The following is a 15,848-nucleotide window of genomic DNA, read 5'->3' as shown; positions in this document are numbered from 1 at the left end:
AAATGTGACTTTAATTATGGCTTTTTGCTGGAGTCCTGTTAACTCTTAACAGGAAAATCTTCAAGATGTCAGTTAATTGTTTATGTTTAATGAATGTAATAAACTGAAGTGTTTTTATTGCTAACGTAGGCCATGTTTGATTAGGTTGCAGGGTTTTAGGTGGGAGTTTCTACTCCCACCATATGCGTCATATTAACACTGATAAAATTAGAGTTAAGCAGCAGGGCGAGAAAGGAAGTGAGCTATGAAAATAAAATACACCCTATCATGAATTTGAAAGAAAAACAAGTAAAATGGCTTGGAAATCAACTATTACTGCGAAAGAATTTTCTCACAATTCATAAAATAGAGACAAAAATCCGATTCTCACTTATTTTTAGTTCATTTTGTAATTTCAATCTGCTACAAAATATCAATTTGATGAAAATAAAACGTCATCTTAAGTATTTCAGAACCACAAACTGGACCAAACCTCATGAGTCAACAAGTAACGATAAAAAGAGCTATCTCCAGAAAGTCTGACTCTGAATAATGTATAAATCTGGAAATATATAAATTTTTCTTTGACCCGAGACTCTTATTTTGAAAGTTGCACCACGGGAAGTGCCGCAGAGTTAAAGTTGCACTTGTGCAGCAGCTGTGCATGCAGTTGCAGGATGTCTGGACAACAAGAAGGAGACACTCTGTGCGTGTTTATCAATGGGAGAAAGGTAAACTGATCCTTTTTCACATGAATTATGCCGTTTTTTGGCTCAACCTGCAGACATTTTAACTGTTCTCATCTCGGTTTCCTCACTCAGACCGAGCTTTCAGACTTTTGTTTACTTTTTATAACCAAGAAAACATGTTGCGTTTGGTTTAGAGGAGAAGGCAGCATCGATCCGAGCAATAAAGTGTGTTTATATAAGTATATATTTATATAAAACTTCACATTTCGGTCAAATTTAAAGAAGGGAAGTTGAGGTGCCCTGCTGACATTTGTCACGGCTCAGATTCTAGTACAGAATGACGTCACTCGGCTAATCAAATAAACGCTCTTTTGATTTAAAGTTAATACGTTATTAGGGTTAATAACCAACGAAAAGGACTAAATATTAAGTTACATTTTTATTTTTATTCATCAGAATCACACCAAAACTGTTACATATATAAGAAAAAAAATTATATGACAGGATTTTAGACTTTTTCAGCGCTAATACACAGTTACATAACGTTTGTTTTCTTGAAAGTTGTAGTTTTTAATGGTGTAAAACTTTTTTAATGGTGTAAAACTGTGAGATGTTGTATTTTTCTGTTTATTTATTGTGCAAACTGTAGAAATAATTAGTAAAAACCTCTGGAATATCTTGGAATTTCTGCATCTATTTTTAACACCAGAGAATTTTCAGCTGTAGATATAGCAGCAGAAGGTTTTTGAGGCTGTGGGTTTCATTTGGTTTGCAGACACCTGAATAAATAAACGCTGTATTCTCTGTGGTTTAACAGGTGACTGAGAGCCATGTGGATCCTGAGACGATGCTGCTGCCCTTCCTCAGGGAGAAGCGTATCCTTCAGAGCAGCTCCGACTCCATCTTCAGGTTCCTGTTATAGTTTTTCTTTATGAATGGAGGTTTGTTTTGTTCTTGACTCTTATCTCAGTGAGGTTAACTGGAACCAAGTCTGGCTGCGGCGGCGGAGGATGCGGGGCGTGTACTGTGATGGTGTCACGCTACCAACCCGCTACCAAGACCATCGTGTATCCTTTATTCTCCTGGTTCTTCTTCTGTGGTATTAGAACTAGAGATCTTCTTCTGATGTTCTGCTAAATGTTTCAGATCATCAAACAAATATTAAGATAAAAGAAAACAGGTTTCTGAATGATAATTTTACTGTGAAAATATGTAATAATTGTGATCAAAAGCTACACATTTTAGCCTAGCATATGCTAAAGCTAATGAATAATAAGTTTTGAAGAGATTCTCTAGTGGTTTCTGGACTGTGAAGATGGTAAGCTAACATCCTTACTTGCTGCAAAGTAATAGCAAAGTTATTGTTTAGTAAAGAGATCGATGTCTCATAGAAACTAAAGCAATTTAGAACTAACCATAAAACATATAATTAGATATAAAATACACAGTTATAATAATTCTAAAAACTTCAAAACAAACAAATGTCCCTCAGGGTTCCAACATAGTTTTGAAAAGTTTTTAATCTGATTCCATCATTTTCAGGTCTGCATAAAGCAGACTTTAAAATATAAAAATCTGAATTTCTAAAAAAAAAAAAAAGCTAATTGATTTATGTCCCATTCATTAATGTTGGTGTGGTTTTTCAAAATTTAAAAAGGACTTTGTCTTTTTTTGCCTCTAGATCACTTTACTTCTGGGTTTAAACTGGACCCAACGTTCAATTCAGATAGTTAACAAAGCGTTGAATTTCATACTTTTTAAAAATATAATTTAAGGTCATGTGTAATTAATCTTTTTGGTTGTATTTCTGCAATTTTATGTTAAATAAGCTGATTTTAATGTCTATGACTCTTCTATAAAAATAATAGTTTTCTTAGTTTCCTTGAAAGCATCTTTTTATGCCTCAGAAATTGTTTGAACTGATTATGAAAAAAAAAACCTGTTAGCTAAATGTGTACTGGTTAACACAAGCACCAGTACACAAATCAATAAAATGGTAGCAATACCTTTGAGGTTGTTGGTATTTACTTACATGTACCAACAGCTTTTGCTGTTGGTACATGTAAGTAAATGGATAATGGCAGATATCTGAATTGTTAGATATAAAGAAGAGAACCGCACTAATTGGTTGGCTCCAGTGGTCTGATTAGACTCCGCCCATTTTTGGCATGAGGTCTGCTGATTCTCCAAATTCAAATTTAATGTGCTGCAGTGATTATAAGGTGTAAATTTGATTATTGTTGTTGGGAACGAGGGAAAATTTAATATTAAACAAAGTGGCATGAAACACAGCAGAGAAGAAATTTAAATAATTTCCAGGCAGAGAATAAGAAGTCAACACTTCTGCTGCTGAACCTCCTTACAGAAAAAAAAAATCATTCTGGGTGTGTAATCCAATTCACAGAAATAAAAACAAATCTGCACAAGGCACATCTGGAGCAGGTCAGAGTTCAGATTCTGTCTGTCAGCATGAGTCTGCAAAATCTAACTGTCTGATTTTTATTGGCTGTTGACTGAAAGTTCAAAAGAAGAGGCAGATAAACGATGATATAATAATCAGAGGAAAGTGTTTTGGATTGCTTGATTTGCAGATTTGCTTGAGATGAAGTGGACGTCTGTGATAAAGTCTCATCTGAGTTCACAGAATTTATCAAGAGTTCTCAGATCATGTTTGCTTCTCAGAATGATGTTGCAAAACAGAACTGCATGCTACATGTTGCAGAGAGACAAAGGCCAAGGTCGCTCCAAGTTAAACGGTACATCTTTGGGTTCATGATGACAGAAGCAGTTGGTCTAATAAAGTCAGAACTTTTGCAGTACTTCCAGTAAAACAGTAGCAGTTTCCCTTCACTGCACAATCAGCCATTACTCAGCCAATGCCTGCCTCCTGCCAGTCTGTCAGCTCTATGGAGCCGCCATCACCACAGTGGAGGGTATCGGCAGCTCCAAGACCAGGATCCACCCCGTGCAGGTCTGTCCCCATTTTATTTGGCTGTTTTGCTTAAAATATTTGGATATATTTGCAATTTTATGTCAGATTTTACCAAACCTAAGCACCAAAAACTTGGAACTGTGTTTTCTACACGTTGTTTTCTTAATGTACGTTTTTAATTAAGTTCTAAAGACAAATTTAAATCAATTATATTTGAGATAATTCAAAAAGAGAAGCACAATAGATTAAATACACAAAGAATTTAAGAAAAATACTGGACATTTTAGGATTTACCAGTGCAAATTACAGAACAGAAATGCATCACACTCGCTGGTGTTTACTATAAGTAATGTTATCTCATGACATCAAAAAGTTGCCTCTGTCCTATTTCCCCATACATGAACCTTTGTCCCACAGCTATTTTATGGTATCAACAAGAGAATGGCTTGATGGTGTAAAACTGGATGACTGTGCAAAAACATCTGCTCTGTGTTAGGATCTCTTTATATAGTAGCTGTTTGTTGCTATTTCAATTGAAATTTCTTTCTTCTTTTGAAACACAAAATACATGCGGAGCTAAAGGTTACTGAGATATTTAGCCATAAGCAGAACCAGCTGACAGAAGTGCCAAGGGTTTGTTGAGATGCCATAATGCCAGGAGATGTTGCAGTCAGGAGTGGCAACAGTTCAAGAAGTCCTTAGTTGAGATCCAACAGTTGGGAGTACTGAGGCTTTGGCAGTCTGGAGACCAACAAGAGATCAATCTGTGAGAAGTTACTAGAGCTTTGGGTAGCTCAGAGTACAAAGGGATCTAGCAGTAGGAATTACCAGAGTTTAGGCAATGTACAGTTCCAAGAGATTCAGGAATGCTAGAGATTCACCAGCTTCGGAGGAACAGCACCGTCCAGTAAGGAGTACTGGAATTCAAGCATTCCAGACTTCTGGTAGATCAGGAATACCAAGGGAGCATAAAGGACTGAGGAGGTGCTGAGCTGTCTGATTTATTGTAGTTGGATATCCTGGGCATTCATTAACTATAGTTTAACTGACTGTCTGTAGAATTAGACAGTCAGTTAAACAAGAGGTTCAGGCATTGTAGGGTACCAGTACATCCGGTTGTTAAAGTATTGCAGGAGTCTAGCTGGTATAAAGTACTGGACGATCCAGCAGCCTGGAGTATTGAGATCTGCCGGTCAATAGTACCACAGATTGTAAGAGACAATGATTCTGGAAGTTATGCCAAAGAGTCCTTCATCCAGTTGCCGTTATTCCCTCAGGAGCGAATAGCGAAGGCTCACGGCTCCCAGTGTGGATTCTGCACTCCGGGGATGGTGATGTCCATGTACGCCTTGCTGAGGAACAAGCCAAAGCCAACCATGGACGACATCACGCAGGCTCTGGGTGGTTCGTTTGCTTTATTAAACTCTAAGTACTCACTGGCCCAGAATAAATTCTTGTTACACCTGAGACCAAATGTAGAATTCAGTAACTTTCTCATAAAGTCTTTCTTTTACACAACCAGATTGTGGTTTTTGGTGATTTTCAGGAAATCTGTGTCGCTGTACTGGATATCGACCCATTTTGGACGGCTGCAGGACTTTCTGCCAGGTTCGAGTTTCGTCATTCAGGAATTATTCACTTATACTGTCTCTTCGTTTACTGCCTCTGCTTTGTCTTTCACGTGATGGTCAATCATAAACAGTACCAGTCTAATCTGTACCAGCAGGAAGGGAACTGCTGCCAAGCCAATGGAGAAGCTGACTGTTGCCTGAATGGAGAAGGAAATACCAATGAAACAGAGCATGTGAGCTTGTCTTACAGTCTTTTCTTGTCCCTTTTTCCAGCATTGTACCCCTGTTCCACCAGCTTTTCTCTTCCTTTCTCCACTTTTACACCAATTACCTTGTGTTGTTTCATCATCCAGCCTCTAAAAATCTACTTTTTACAACCCAATCTTCAGGAAAAGCCACGACTATTTGACCAAGAGAAGTTTCTTCCCCTGGACCCGACCCAGGAGCTGATCTTTCCTCCAGAACTGATTGTAGGTCATCAATGTGCAGCTCTCTACCCTTAATGTGTAAATATGCATTAATCTCTTTGTATGATGATCCACAGTTGATGGCTGAGGCGGCGAACCCCCAAACATTGACCTTTCATGGGGAGAGGATGACCTGGGTGTCCCCCACCTCTCTGGAGGAGCTGGTCCAGTTCAGGGCAAAGAACTCAAAGGCTCCACTGGTCATGGGCAACACCAACATAGGTCCGCAAGGGTCACTAACGCAATACCAATCATCCAGAGTCCTGAGTCCTCTCTAATCTCTCCCAGAGTCCAACAGGCTTGTGTTTTCATGATGCCATGCACCCTGACAAGCTTCCCAGAGCCTACAGCATCACACACCCACCACCATGTTTAACAATGGACATGTTAGGGTTTGAATGTAGGCTGGGAAAGTGCTGAGTTTGATTTGATCATTTCCCAAATCTGGATAATTATTTTATAATGATTTGAGTTTCCAGATTTTAGTTCTTTATGTCTTATTTTGTTACCTGAAAGACAAAAAATATGATTAAATAACATTTTCTGCATTAATTTATAAACAAAACATAAGTGCTTGTTCCAGTTATTGGAAATTCAGTTTTTTGAGTTGCTAAAAAGATCTAAAAAGAGCTATTTTGGATCTAAAAAGATCCAAAATAGCTCTTTGGCCTCTAGATCCTTGTTTGTTGTTTTTGTTGTTTTTGTCATCTAATGCAAACAGTTCCAGTTAAAATCCCAGTAGAGTTTATGTTTTTGATGGTTGGACTGAACCGGCTTTTAGACTAAACATGGTGGTTTCTTTCTTTTTATTGAAGGTCCAGACATTAAATTCAAAGGCATCCTGCATCCACTGATCATCTCTCCCATGAGAGTCAAAGAGCTGTTTGAAGTCTCAGAGGGAGCAGACGGTGAGTTCCTCTTTGCTTCTTCCTGTTTGTTTAAAAACCTCATACAAATGGGAAAATCTTACTTATTCACTGTGAGATATAAAATGTAACACTTTTTATTACATTCTGGTGAATTTTTGAAAGCTACACTCTGCCAAATAAGTGCAGCTCAAACTATGAGAATATTCTGAGAAAGTTCAATATTTTAAAATTAAATTAATGTATTATTTAAACATAGGGCATAATATTTTAAGTCTTTATGGTTTAATGAGAATGAAAATCTAAAAGTTTGTCTCAGACTATAACAACAGATCAATAAAAAAATAATATTTTAAACAGAATTTTCATATTTCTATGCACTCACACATTGGTCTGAGCTCCTTTTGCATGAATTACTGTGTCAGTGCAGCGTAGCATGGAGGAGATCAGCTTGTAGTTCTACTGAGGTTCAGGAAGTCCACTTTGCTTTAAAACCTGCCTTCATCTCATCTTCATCATTGGTTCTGTTGTCTCTCATCCTTATGAAGATCCCACAAATTCACAGGATCTATTCTACCACACTTTTTCCTTCCACTCAACTTTCTATATATTTAAGTTTTTCACAAAATTTGTATTTTCTGAGACACTGAAGTTTGAGTTTTCATTCTCTGGGATCCATAGTCATCAAAACTTTAGTTAATAAGGGCTTAAAATGAATTATTTTGTCTAATATTTTCAGATTTGCTCTGAATTTGTCTTTACGTGTTTGTTGCAGGTGTTTGGGTCGGAGCCGGCTCCAGTCTGTCTGAGCTCCAGTCTCTGTTGGAGAAAATGGTTCCTCAGCTCCCAGAGGAGAAGACGGAGCTGTTCAGAGCTCTGATCCAGCAACTGAGGAACCTGGGCAGCCTGCAGATCCGCAATGTTGCTGTAGGGACAATTCATTACTTATTGGTTTTCTTGCTCAACTTCATTCCAGAAATTCAGTCCAGAACAGTCAGTTGGATAAAACTTACAGTTGTTTTGCTCAAAAAGTAATAAAGAACCAACAGGCAGGTTGTAAATGCTCTTAAATTAATGTATAAATGTTTCTGGGTAATTGTTTTTCATTTCTAGTCTCTCGGAGGAAACATCGTGAGCGCGTATCCCAACTCAGACCTGAATCCTGTTCTGGCTGCTGGGAACTGCAAAGTTAAAGTCATCTCCACCGGTGAGCTGCCTCCTCTTCCATCACTTTTACTCAACAAAGAAGTGAGATCCTTTCTAAGCTAGTTTTGGTTGAATCCTGCAGGAGGAAGTCGAGAGGTTCCTCTGAATCAGGACTTCTTCGTTGGATTCGGGAAAACCATCCTGAAGCCGGAGGACGTCGTCGTCTCAGTTTTTATTCCATTTACAAGAAAGGTGCAGAACTCTTCTTTAATCGATCGCATTTGGACGTTTCATTGAGCTAGACACTGGCTTGAGTTCTGATTGGTTCTGAATTGATGAGATTATTTAATCCACTAATTAATCAGGCTTATAAATGACTCTTAGGATTTTAAAGCGACAGTACAGAGAAGTCTCCATGTTTGCAGGAAATTAGGAACTACAGCTGTTGTGAATAGCTAATATACTTGAGACCCCCTGCCAAAAATGCTAATAACTGCCTTTTTAAATAGTTTTAACACCAAGTATTACGGTGGCCCAGAAAGCCACAACACACCTTAGAAAAAAGTTATGCTAAAACAATTGTTATGCTAGCAAGTTGAGCTTAACTTCCATTGTAGCATAACTTCTGTTTTAGCATAACTTGCATTGTGAACTTTGTTGTTGCAATGTGGCTTTTGCATTAATAATTTGAAGCTACACTCCACAGAAAAATCTGCAAATACTGAACTATGAAGAGTCATGTGTCTACTGTGGGCTGTAAAAAGGAGTGATCATAACTGTAATACCTTTATCTGACCTGCAGGGGGAGTATGTGCGAGCTCTCCGTCAGGCACCAAGGAAGGAGGTCTCCTTTGCTACGGTAACGACTGGAATGAGAGTGCTTTTCTCCGAGGGATCCAGAGTGGTTCAGGAAGTCAGCCTGTACTTCGGAGGAATGGGTCCAACCACCATTAACGCCACCAAGACCTGCAAGGCCATCACTGGAAGGTCGGATGTTGGTATTATTGTGTTCTTTCATGTTGTTTTAAACCCCTATCTGTGTTTTATCCTTTCCTGTTTGGTTTTCCATCAGGCTGTGGGATGAGGAGACGCTGAATCAGGCGTACGACGCCCTCTTGGAGGAGCTGGATCTCCCTCCATCCGCTCCTGGTGGGAAGGTTGAATTTCGCCGATCGCTGACGCTCAGCCTCCTCTTTAAATTCAACCTGGAGGTCCTGCAGAAGCTCAAAGAAGCGGTGAATACATTTCGTTTTAAAGCTTTTCTACCAGGACAGCATCCAGCTGCTTTAACTTCCTCATTTCTTGGCAGAACGTGATCAAAGACGAGCTTCCGGAAAAGCTGCAGCCTCTGCCGAAAGAAATCCAACCCAGTCTGCAGGATTTCCAGGTCAGCACTCGTCCCTCAGTCATTCACATCACAAACACCTGGCAATACTTTCATAACGCTTCTCCTCTTCTTCAGCATGTGCCAAAGGACCAGGACAGTCAGGACCCAGTGGGGCGTCCCATGATGCACCGCTCTGCCATCAGCCAGGCCACAGGCGAGGCGGTGTACTGCGATGACATTCCCAAGACGGACGGGGAGCTCTTCATGGTTCTGGTCACCAGCTCTCGGGCACACGCTAAGATCACGTGAGGAGAGGATCCAGGAAACCTTCAGCTGGTTGGAGTTTTCACGTTCCTATTTTTATAATTTGATGCTTTTGGTCCGACAGCTCACTGGACGTGAGCGAAGCCCTGAAGCTTCCAGGAGTTGTTGACGTGATCACAGCCAATGACGTTCCAGGGAAGAAAGCCCGCCCCATGTTTGGCTACGAACAGGAGCTGCTGGCGGAGAACCAGGTGAGGAGAAACGCTGGGTTACATCCAACAACCATCCAACAATCCATCCATCCTGGTATGGAAGTTTGAGTTTTGGAAAATATTAACTTTTTAGGTTCTGCCTTTGGATTAAATATGTTTGGTTTGACTTTTTGTCTATAAAGTTTCTCATAAATTAAAGAAGTCGTGTGTAATAAATATTGCCATCTAGTGGTCAAGAAGGAATAGCGACAATTTTCTTTTTTTCCTTTTCTGTTTTTTCCAAGCTCAAAATATCCAACGTATAATAAAGATAAGGACTTTTAAACCAGGTGTGAAAGGCTGAGTCTCTCCTGTTTTGCTCAGGTGTTCTGCGTCGGTCAGACGGTTTGCGCTGTTCTGGCCGATACGAAGACGCATGCTAAGCGAGGAGCAGCCGCCGTGAAGATCACCTACGAAGACTTGCCAGACCCCATATTCACCATCGAGGTGAGTCTGTATTTTCACCTCAGCTTCCTTTGACGTGTTCACTCATAGCTCATCACAGCGTCGCTCGTTTCTCTCAGGACGCCATCGAAAAGTCGTCTTACTATGAGCCACGGCGAATGTTTGCTAGAGGAGACGTGACTGAAGCTTTTAAGACTTGTGATCGAGTTTATGAAGGTAAATATCTTCAGATGAACATCAGTAAACATGGTTAAGCTTATCTAATTGTTTTTGTTGTGTTTTTCCTCTCAGGACAGATTCGATTGGGAGGCCAGGAGCATTTCTACATGGAGCCTCAGAGCATGCTGGTTGTTCCCGTTGGCGAGGAGAAGGAGTTCAAGGTCTACATCTCCACCCAGTGGCCCACTCTTATTCAGGTACACAGTGGAGGAGTTAAAAGCTGTCCTAAAACTGAAACATAAACTTAGAAGAGATCATTTTGTGGTTTCAGGAAGCAGTTGCAGAAACGCTGGACATTCAGTCCAACAGAGTCACCTGTCATGTGAAAAGACTGGGCGGAGCTTTTGGAGGGAAGGTGATTGTGACCTCCGTCTTGGCCTCCATCACCTCTGTGGCTGCGTGGAAGTGAGTCTCATGAAAAGAGAAATTTAGAAATTATTCTTATTATTTAAGATCTCAAATTTAACAATCAGAAAATTCCTCAACATGATGTTTACATTTGTTTGTTTGTTCCTAGAACCAACCGAGCTGTTCGCTGTGTTCTGGAGAGAGGCGAGGACATGCTGATCACCGGGGGGCGTCATCCTGTCCTGGGAAAATACAAAGTAAGAAAAAACTCAAAAACAGACTCAAAGTGCCTGAGATAAAAACAACTTGGTTGGACTTTCTGCTCACAAAATCCAACAGGATTAAAGAAGCACCGTGGATCAGTTATTGCCATCTCGTGGCTGAAGCAGGAATCATGTTTTTTTTCCCTAAATGTATTTTGGAAATAAAATTAGCCAGCTGTTTTGTTTAAATACATTTTATAGATATCTTGTTCCCGGAAATAACAAATAAGACAGAACACTCAACAAAAGTACAACTATTTAGTAAGTATTTATTTCAAGAGTGTAATTATCTCAAGGCATCTAGTGTGTGAAATAATCACATTATAAAAATAATTGATGTTTGGACTTTCCTGAAAGATTAAAGGAACCCCATAAGTCACATATTGCCATCTACTGGCTAAGTTGGGTATAGCAGTTTACGTTTTTTTCATATTTCGAATTAAACGTTAGTCATTTTAGGAATTAGTCATTTGCCGTAGTACCCACTAACTAGAAAAAAAATGGATCCTGTTCTGGAAACAACGATGAAACATAAAAAACTCATTTAGTTACGTCCTGTTGTGAGACATTATATTCCAGGACAAAAGACGCAACATAAATCTCAAATATATTTATCTGAATCCATCTTAGCTGCGTTATCTAAATGAGAGTTGGTCTGAGTTATGAGTTGCCATTTCTGTCCAGAAATTCCCCAAAATTTAAAGGAGCAGCTGGAACATTGACTGCCATCTACTGGCCAGAACAGGGATTGCAGTGGGAAAGTGGAAAAGATGGGAACTGCAGTCTTTTTTTGTTTGTTCAAGTTTATATAAATTGAAAAATTGTCTGGTTTTTATTACCAAGATTTCAATTTATTCTGAGTTTATTATGAAACTTGCTTCAGGTGGGTTTTATGAACGATGGAAGGATCATGGCTGTGGATTACTACTATTACGCCAACGCCGGCTGCTTTGTGGATGAGTCTGTGCTGGTAGGTCATTGAGTTTATGTTCTTAGAGAAAATATTCACTGACCTTCAAGAATATAAAACAGAATCACTGATTTGGACCGTCTTGTAGATCTCTGAGAAGATTCTGCTTCATCTGGACAACGTTTACAACATTCCCAACATGAGAGGCCACTCGACTGCCTGCAGGACCAATCTGCCCTCCAATACGGCGTTCAGAGGCTTCGGCGTCCCCCAGGGCCTGCTGGTGGTGGAGAACATGGTCAATGACGTTGCCATGGCGCTGGGACGCCCCGCAGACCAGGTCAGAGGTCATCTTGGTGCCCAAATGGTCATCAGGAAGTACTTTGCTTTCTGATTGTGAAATGCTCTGCAGGTCAGAGAGGTCAACATGTACAAAGGCCCGTCAGCCACTCACTACAAGTTCGAGTTCAGCCCGGAGAACCTGCATCGCTGCTGGGAGCTTTGCAAGCTGAAGAGCGACTACAGCGCCCGGCGCCAGGCCGTGGACCAGTTCAACCAGCAGAACCGCTGGAGGAAGAGGGGCATCGCCCTCATTCCCATCAAGTACGGCATCGCCTTCGCTGAGAGCTTCTTAAACCAGGTCCGTGAGGTTCTGTTCACATCGCTTCCATCTGGATCCACGTCAGCTGCCAGAACATTTTCAGGGTTTCTGTTGGTGTTTGTCAGGCTGGAGCGCTGGTCCACATTTATAAAGACGGTTCTGTTCTGGTGACTCATGGCGGGACGGAGATGGGTCAGGGGATCCACACCAAGATGCAGCAGGTACTGAACTCAACCAGATGTGGCTGGTTTTTAGGACAAATATATTTATACACATTTCTGATTGTTATTTTTAGTGGAAAAATGTTTCTAAGCAGAAAAAAAACAAAACTTCACCAATCACAGAGAAGACAATGAATAATAATAAAAAGAGCAAAATATTAGTTTATTTTCAGTAATATTATATGGATGATTAAATAAATGAAGAACTAAAGAAATCTAAAATAAAAAACGTAATGAGGGATTGAAAAACCTTAATAATTACAATATATAATAAATTCAATAGAAGTACAGCCATTTTTGTAAAGTTAAAAAGAAACATAATTTCTTGGTAGAAGTATAAATAGCTAAAAATTAATTTATTAATGTGGTTATAGAATAATTAAAATGTGCTAATATAATTAAATAAAATAAGAAGTTATTTTATGTAATGAAAATAAAATAGGAATACAAGAAAATAGCAATAAAAAACTCAATATAAATTAATATTCATAACACAAGAATGCCAAAATAAATCTTATATAAGTGTAACATACATTATATTATTAAATGTAATTTAGTGTTAGGAAAACATTTTAACAATTATTAAATCAATGTAATAAATAATTTTCTTGAAAATAACTTTTCACAGTAAAAAAATAAAAATGCAAATATTTTTTTCTAAGTAACAAAATAATTAGTGTAAAAAACTCTAATAAAGAATTCTAAAATGAAATGATACTTTATTGTTATTATATTATTACAGAGCTTTTGACATTTAACATATATCAAAAATAAATTACTCTGAAAGTGAACATTTCAGTGAGTGCAAATAGTTTTTCTGAACCTGAACCATGTGGATCATTTTAACTGGATCTGCTTTATTTATTTCTGAACAAACCAAATAACTTGATGATAAAATAACCTGGGATCCTGTTTGCTGTCAGGTTGCAAGTCGGGAGCTTCACATCCCGACGTCAAAGATCTTCCTCAGTGAAACCAGCACCGGCACCGTTCCAAACACCTGTCCCTCCGCCGCTTCCTTCGGCACCGACGCCAACGGCATGGCGGTCAAGGTGAGCCTTGTTCCTGCTGTCTGTGCTGTATGTCTGGGCTTTCTTTGCTCATTTCTGTTGTTTTTACTGTTTTCAGGAAGCCTGTGAGATTCTGTACCGCAGACTGGAGCCGATCAGGCTGAAGGACCCTAAAGGATCATGGGAGAGTTGGGTATGAAGTGTTGGAAACATGACGTTGAGCCTTGAATGGTTTCAATCAGTGGTGGACACACTTCCATGAATCTAATAGTGGAGCTAATTTTTAGCTTACAGCTTCTGACAACTTTCAAAAATGTTTAGCGCACTTAGCTTCCTCTAAATTATTTCTCTCCATATAATTTGTAAAACGTTAAAGTTTGAAGCTGTTAAGAAGTCTTCAAGTAGTGAGTCTTAAAGTAGGAGAAATCAACGACAATAAAACTAATATTTATGATCAGTGCTTTAGCGTTTGGAGAACTAATACCTGTGATTGACACTTTAGCATTAGCAAGGCTAATATTTACACTTAGCACTAGCAGAACTAGTGCTTTAGCGTTATGATTAATGCATTAGCATTAATTAGTATTAGCAGAACTAGCTTTTCCGTTAGCAGTGCTCACCATTGGTTTTAATGTTTTAATGGGTCTGTAACATGATTCTTTGCTCTGATGGCAGATCAAGGAGGCTCATCTGCAGAAGATCAGTTTATCAGCCACGGGGTTCTTCAGGTACGTCTAAACTCTACTGCTTCAGGTCTTTCCTGACCAAAGCAGCAGGTGAGAACTTTCTCCTCTGTTCCTCCACAGAGGGGAAGACCTCTACTATGACTGGGAAAAGATGGAGGGCCATCCGTACTCCTACTTTACCTTTGGGGTGTGCTGCTCTGAGGTGGAGCTGGACTGCCTCACAGGAGACTACCGGGTGTGGATCTGCCTGTTGTCTGAACCGTTGGAACGTCCCTCGGGTTTGTTGGAAATGGAGTAACGTCGGTGTCTTCCTGCTTCTTGCAGACACTGAGAACGGACATTGTGATGGACATCGGCAGAAGCATAAACCCGTCTGTGGACATTGGCCAGGTAGGACCCGGTTAAAGGACCTCACAGCAAAAATGTAGATATTTGAACTTCCTTACCTCTGTGTTTGTCGTCTTCGTCAGATTGAAGGAGCGTTCACGCAGGGTCTGGGTCTCTACACTCTGGAGGAGCTGAAGTACTCCCCAACCGGGATCCTGTACTCCCGAGGTCCGTCCCAGTACAAGATCCCCGGGGTGTGCGACGTGCCTCTTAAGTTCAACGTCTACCTCCTGCCGGACTCCTACAACCCCCACGCCATCTACTCCTCAAAGGTCAGCACCGAGTGGTGAAGGTTTCTCGACCTATATTGGACCTCTCTCATGGTTGTTTCTGGCGCCATAGGGAATCGGAGAACCCACCCTCTTCCTGGGCAGCTCCGTCTTCTTCGCCATCAAAGACGCTGTGACGGCGGCTCGCTCCGACTCCGGGCTGTCGGGCCCATTTTTCCTGGACACGCCTGCGACTCCGGAGAGGGCCTGTCTGGCTTGTGCCTCACCATTTATTAAGAAGGTAGAGTTGAGGACGGTTTACTTAGACTCCTAAAAGTGAAACGTTCATCTTGAAATTACGACTTTAATCTGTTTTCATTCACAGGTTCCAACCAGTAAGCCGGGATCCTTCAAACCCTGGGCCTTAGACATCTAAAATCCATCCAATCCACGACCTAATCAACTGTGAATTAACCTTAACCAACAAATGTACTTATTTTCCTGTAAATGGTTTCCACTACAAGAGAAATTAATCCATTTGCGACCATGAAATGTGTCACTGATTATGTGATTTTGCTCCTAGAGCAGAATAATGAAATGAACCAATTTTGGATACTGATTATTTTAACTCCACTTTTGCAAGAATCAATCATGCAACTAGAGGATCATTTTAAAAACTTGTAACCACATGTAAATGTGTAGGTAACTTTTTAAAAACCCTGTAATCAACAATAAATTGTGTATAAATTCAAAGATTTGAGCGAACTTGTTTTTTTTTTTTGTTTCTGATATCAGCACTGATGCAGAAAGATTTTTTTTTTGTCCTGTTAAGTAAGGTTTTTATTCAAAACGTTCCATGTTTTCAGAGTTTTCATGCCCTGGGTAAGTGCCCATCTAAAACCTTGCCGCTTATGTAGAGCCCCATTGTTCTGTGGGGCTCTACACAAGCCCCACAGAAATAAAGAAAATCAACTGATTTTCTTTATTTATTACAGTTTGAGTTTGATTTTAATTTTATGTATCCATCAATAGCATATGACCCTGTGAAATGTCCAGAGATTTTTTATTTAAACTGCTTTCATGCTAATAGCTTTAGC

At 39.9% G+C, this 15,848-nt stretch overlaps 1 protein-coding gene across 2 annotated transcripts; it reads left to right on the top strand.

The window, feature by feature from the left end:
* Nucleotides 1–611: 611 nt before the first annotated feature.
* aox6 (aldehyde oxidase 6) lies at nucleotides 612–15,511 on the top strand. Of its 2 annotated transcripts, none has more exons than XM_007568676.2 (35): nucleotides 612–710; nucleotides 1,486–1,543; nucleotides 1,639–1,735; nucleotides 3,531–3,639; nucleotides 4,878–5,004; nucleotides 5,147–5,208; nucleotides 5,327–5,404; nucleotides 5,561–5,641; nucleotides 5,716–5,860; nucleotides 6,454–6,546; nucleotides 7,280–7,431; nucleotides 7,618–7,711; nucleotides 7,793–7,902; nucleotides 8,453–8,637; nucleotides 8,723–8,885; nucleotides 8,960–9,037; nucleotides 9,113–9,282; nucleotides 9,366–9,492; nucleotides 9,817–9,939; nucleotides 10,017–10,113; nucleotides 10,189–10,313; nucleotides 10,388–10,521; nucleotides 10,634–10,721; nucleotides 11,611–11,697; nucleotides 11,786–11,977; nucleotides 12,050–12,277; nucleotides 12,364–12,459; nucleotides 13,383–13,511; nucleotides 13,588–13,662; nucleotides 14,145–14,197; nucleotides 14,276–14,390; nucleotides 14,480–14,545; nucleotides 14,626–14,814; nucleotides 14,885–15,052; nucleotides 15,137–15,511. In XM_007568676.2, exons 1-35 carry the CDS (start codon nucleotides 657–659, stop codon nucleotides 15,185–15,187), a joined length of 3,999 nt encoding a protein of 1,332 aa, XP_007568738.1. In that variant the 5' UTR covers nucleotides 612–656; the 3' UTR covers nucleotides 15,188–15,511. The 2 variants fall into 2 exon arrangements, with proteins under 2 accessions (XP_007568738.1, XP_007568737.1); XM_007568675.2 differs by having other exon boundaries at nucleotides 5,324–5,404.
* Nucleotides 15,512–15,848: the final 337 nt, after the last annotated feature.

This window comes from Poecilia formosa, unplaced genomic scaffold (assembly GCF_000485575.1).
Source record: "Poecilia formosa unplaced genomic scaffold, Poecilia_formosa-5.1.2 Scaffold229, whole genome shotgun sequence".
Lineage (NCBI taxonomy): Eukaryota > Metazoa > Chordata > Actinopteri > Cyprinodontiformes > Poeciliidae > Poecilia > Poecilia formosa.
The sequence above is the reverse complement of the archived record's forward strand: the minus strand, read 5'-3'. Positions and strand labels throughout refer to the sequence as shown.

Excerpts from the sequence above, each read along its gene's own strand:
- aox6 (XM_007568675.2), top strand. The coding sequence starts at position 657 with ATGTCTGGACAACAAGAAGGAGACACTCTGTGCGTGTTTATCAATGGG. Across the intron at positions 1,736-3,530 it reads CCCGCTACCAAGACCATCGT|CCATTACTCAGCCAATGCCT; the intron begins GTATCCTTTATT and ends CTGCACAATCAG. Across the intron at positions 7,432-7,617 it reads TGCAGATCCGCAATGTTGCT|TCTCTCGGAGGAAACATCGT; the intron begins GTAGGGACAATT and ends TTTCATTTCTAG.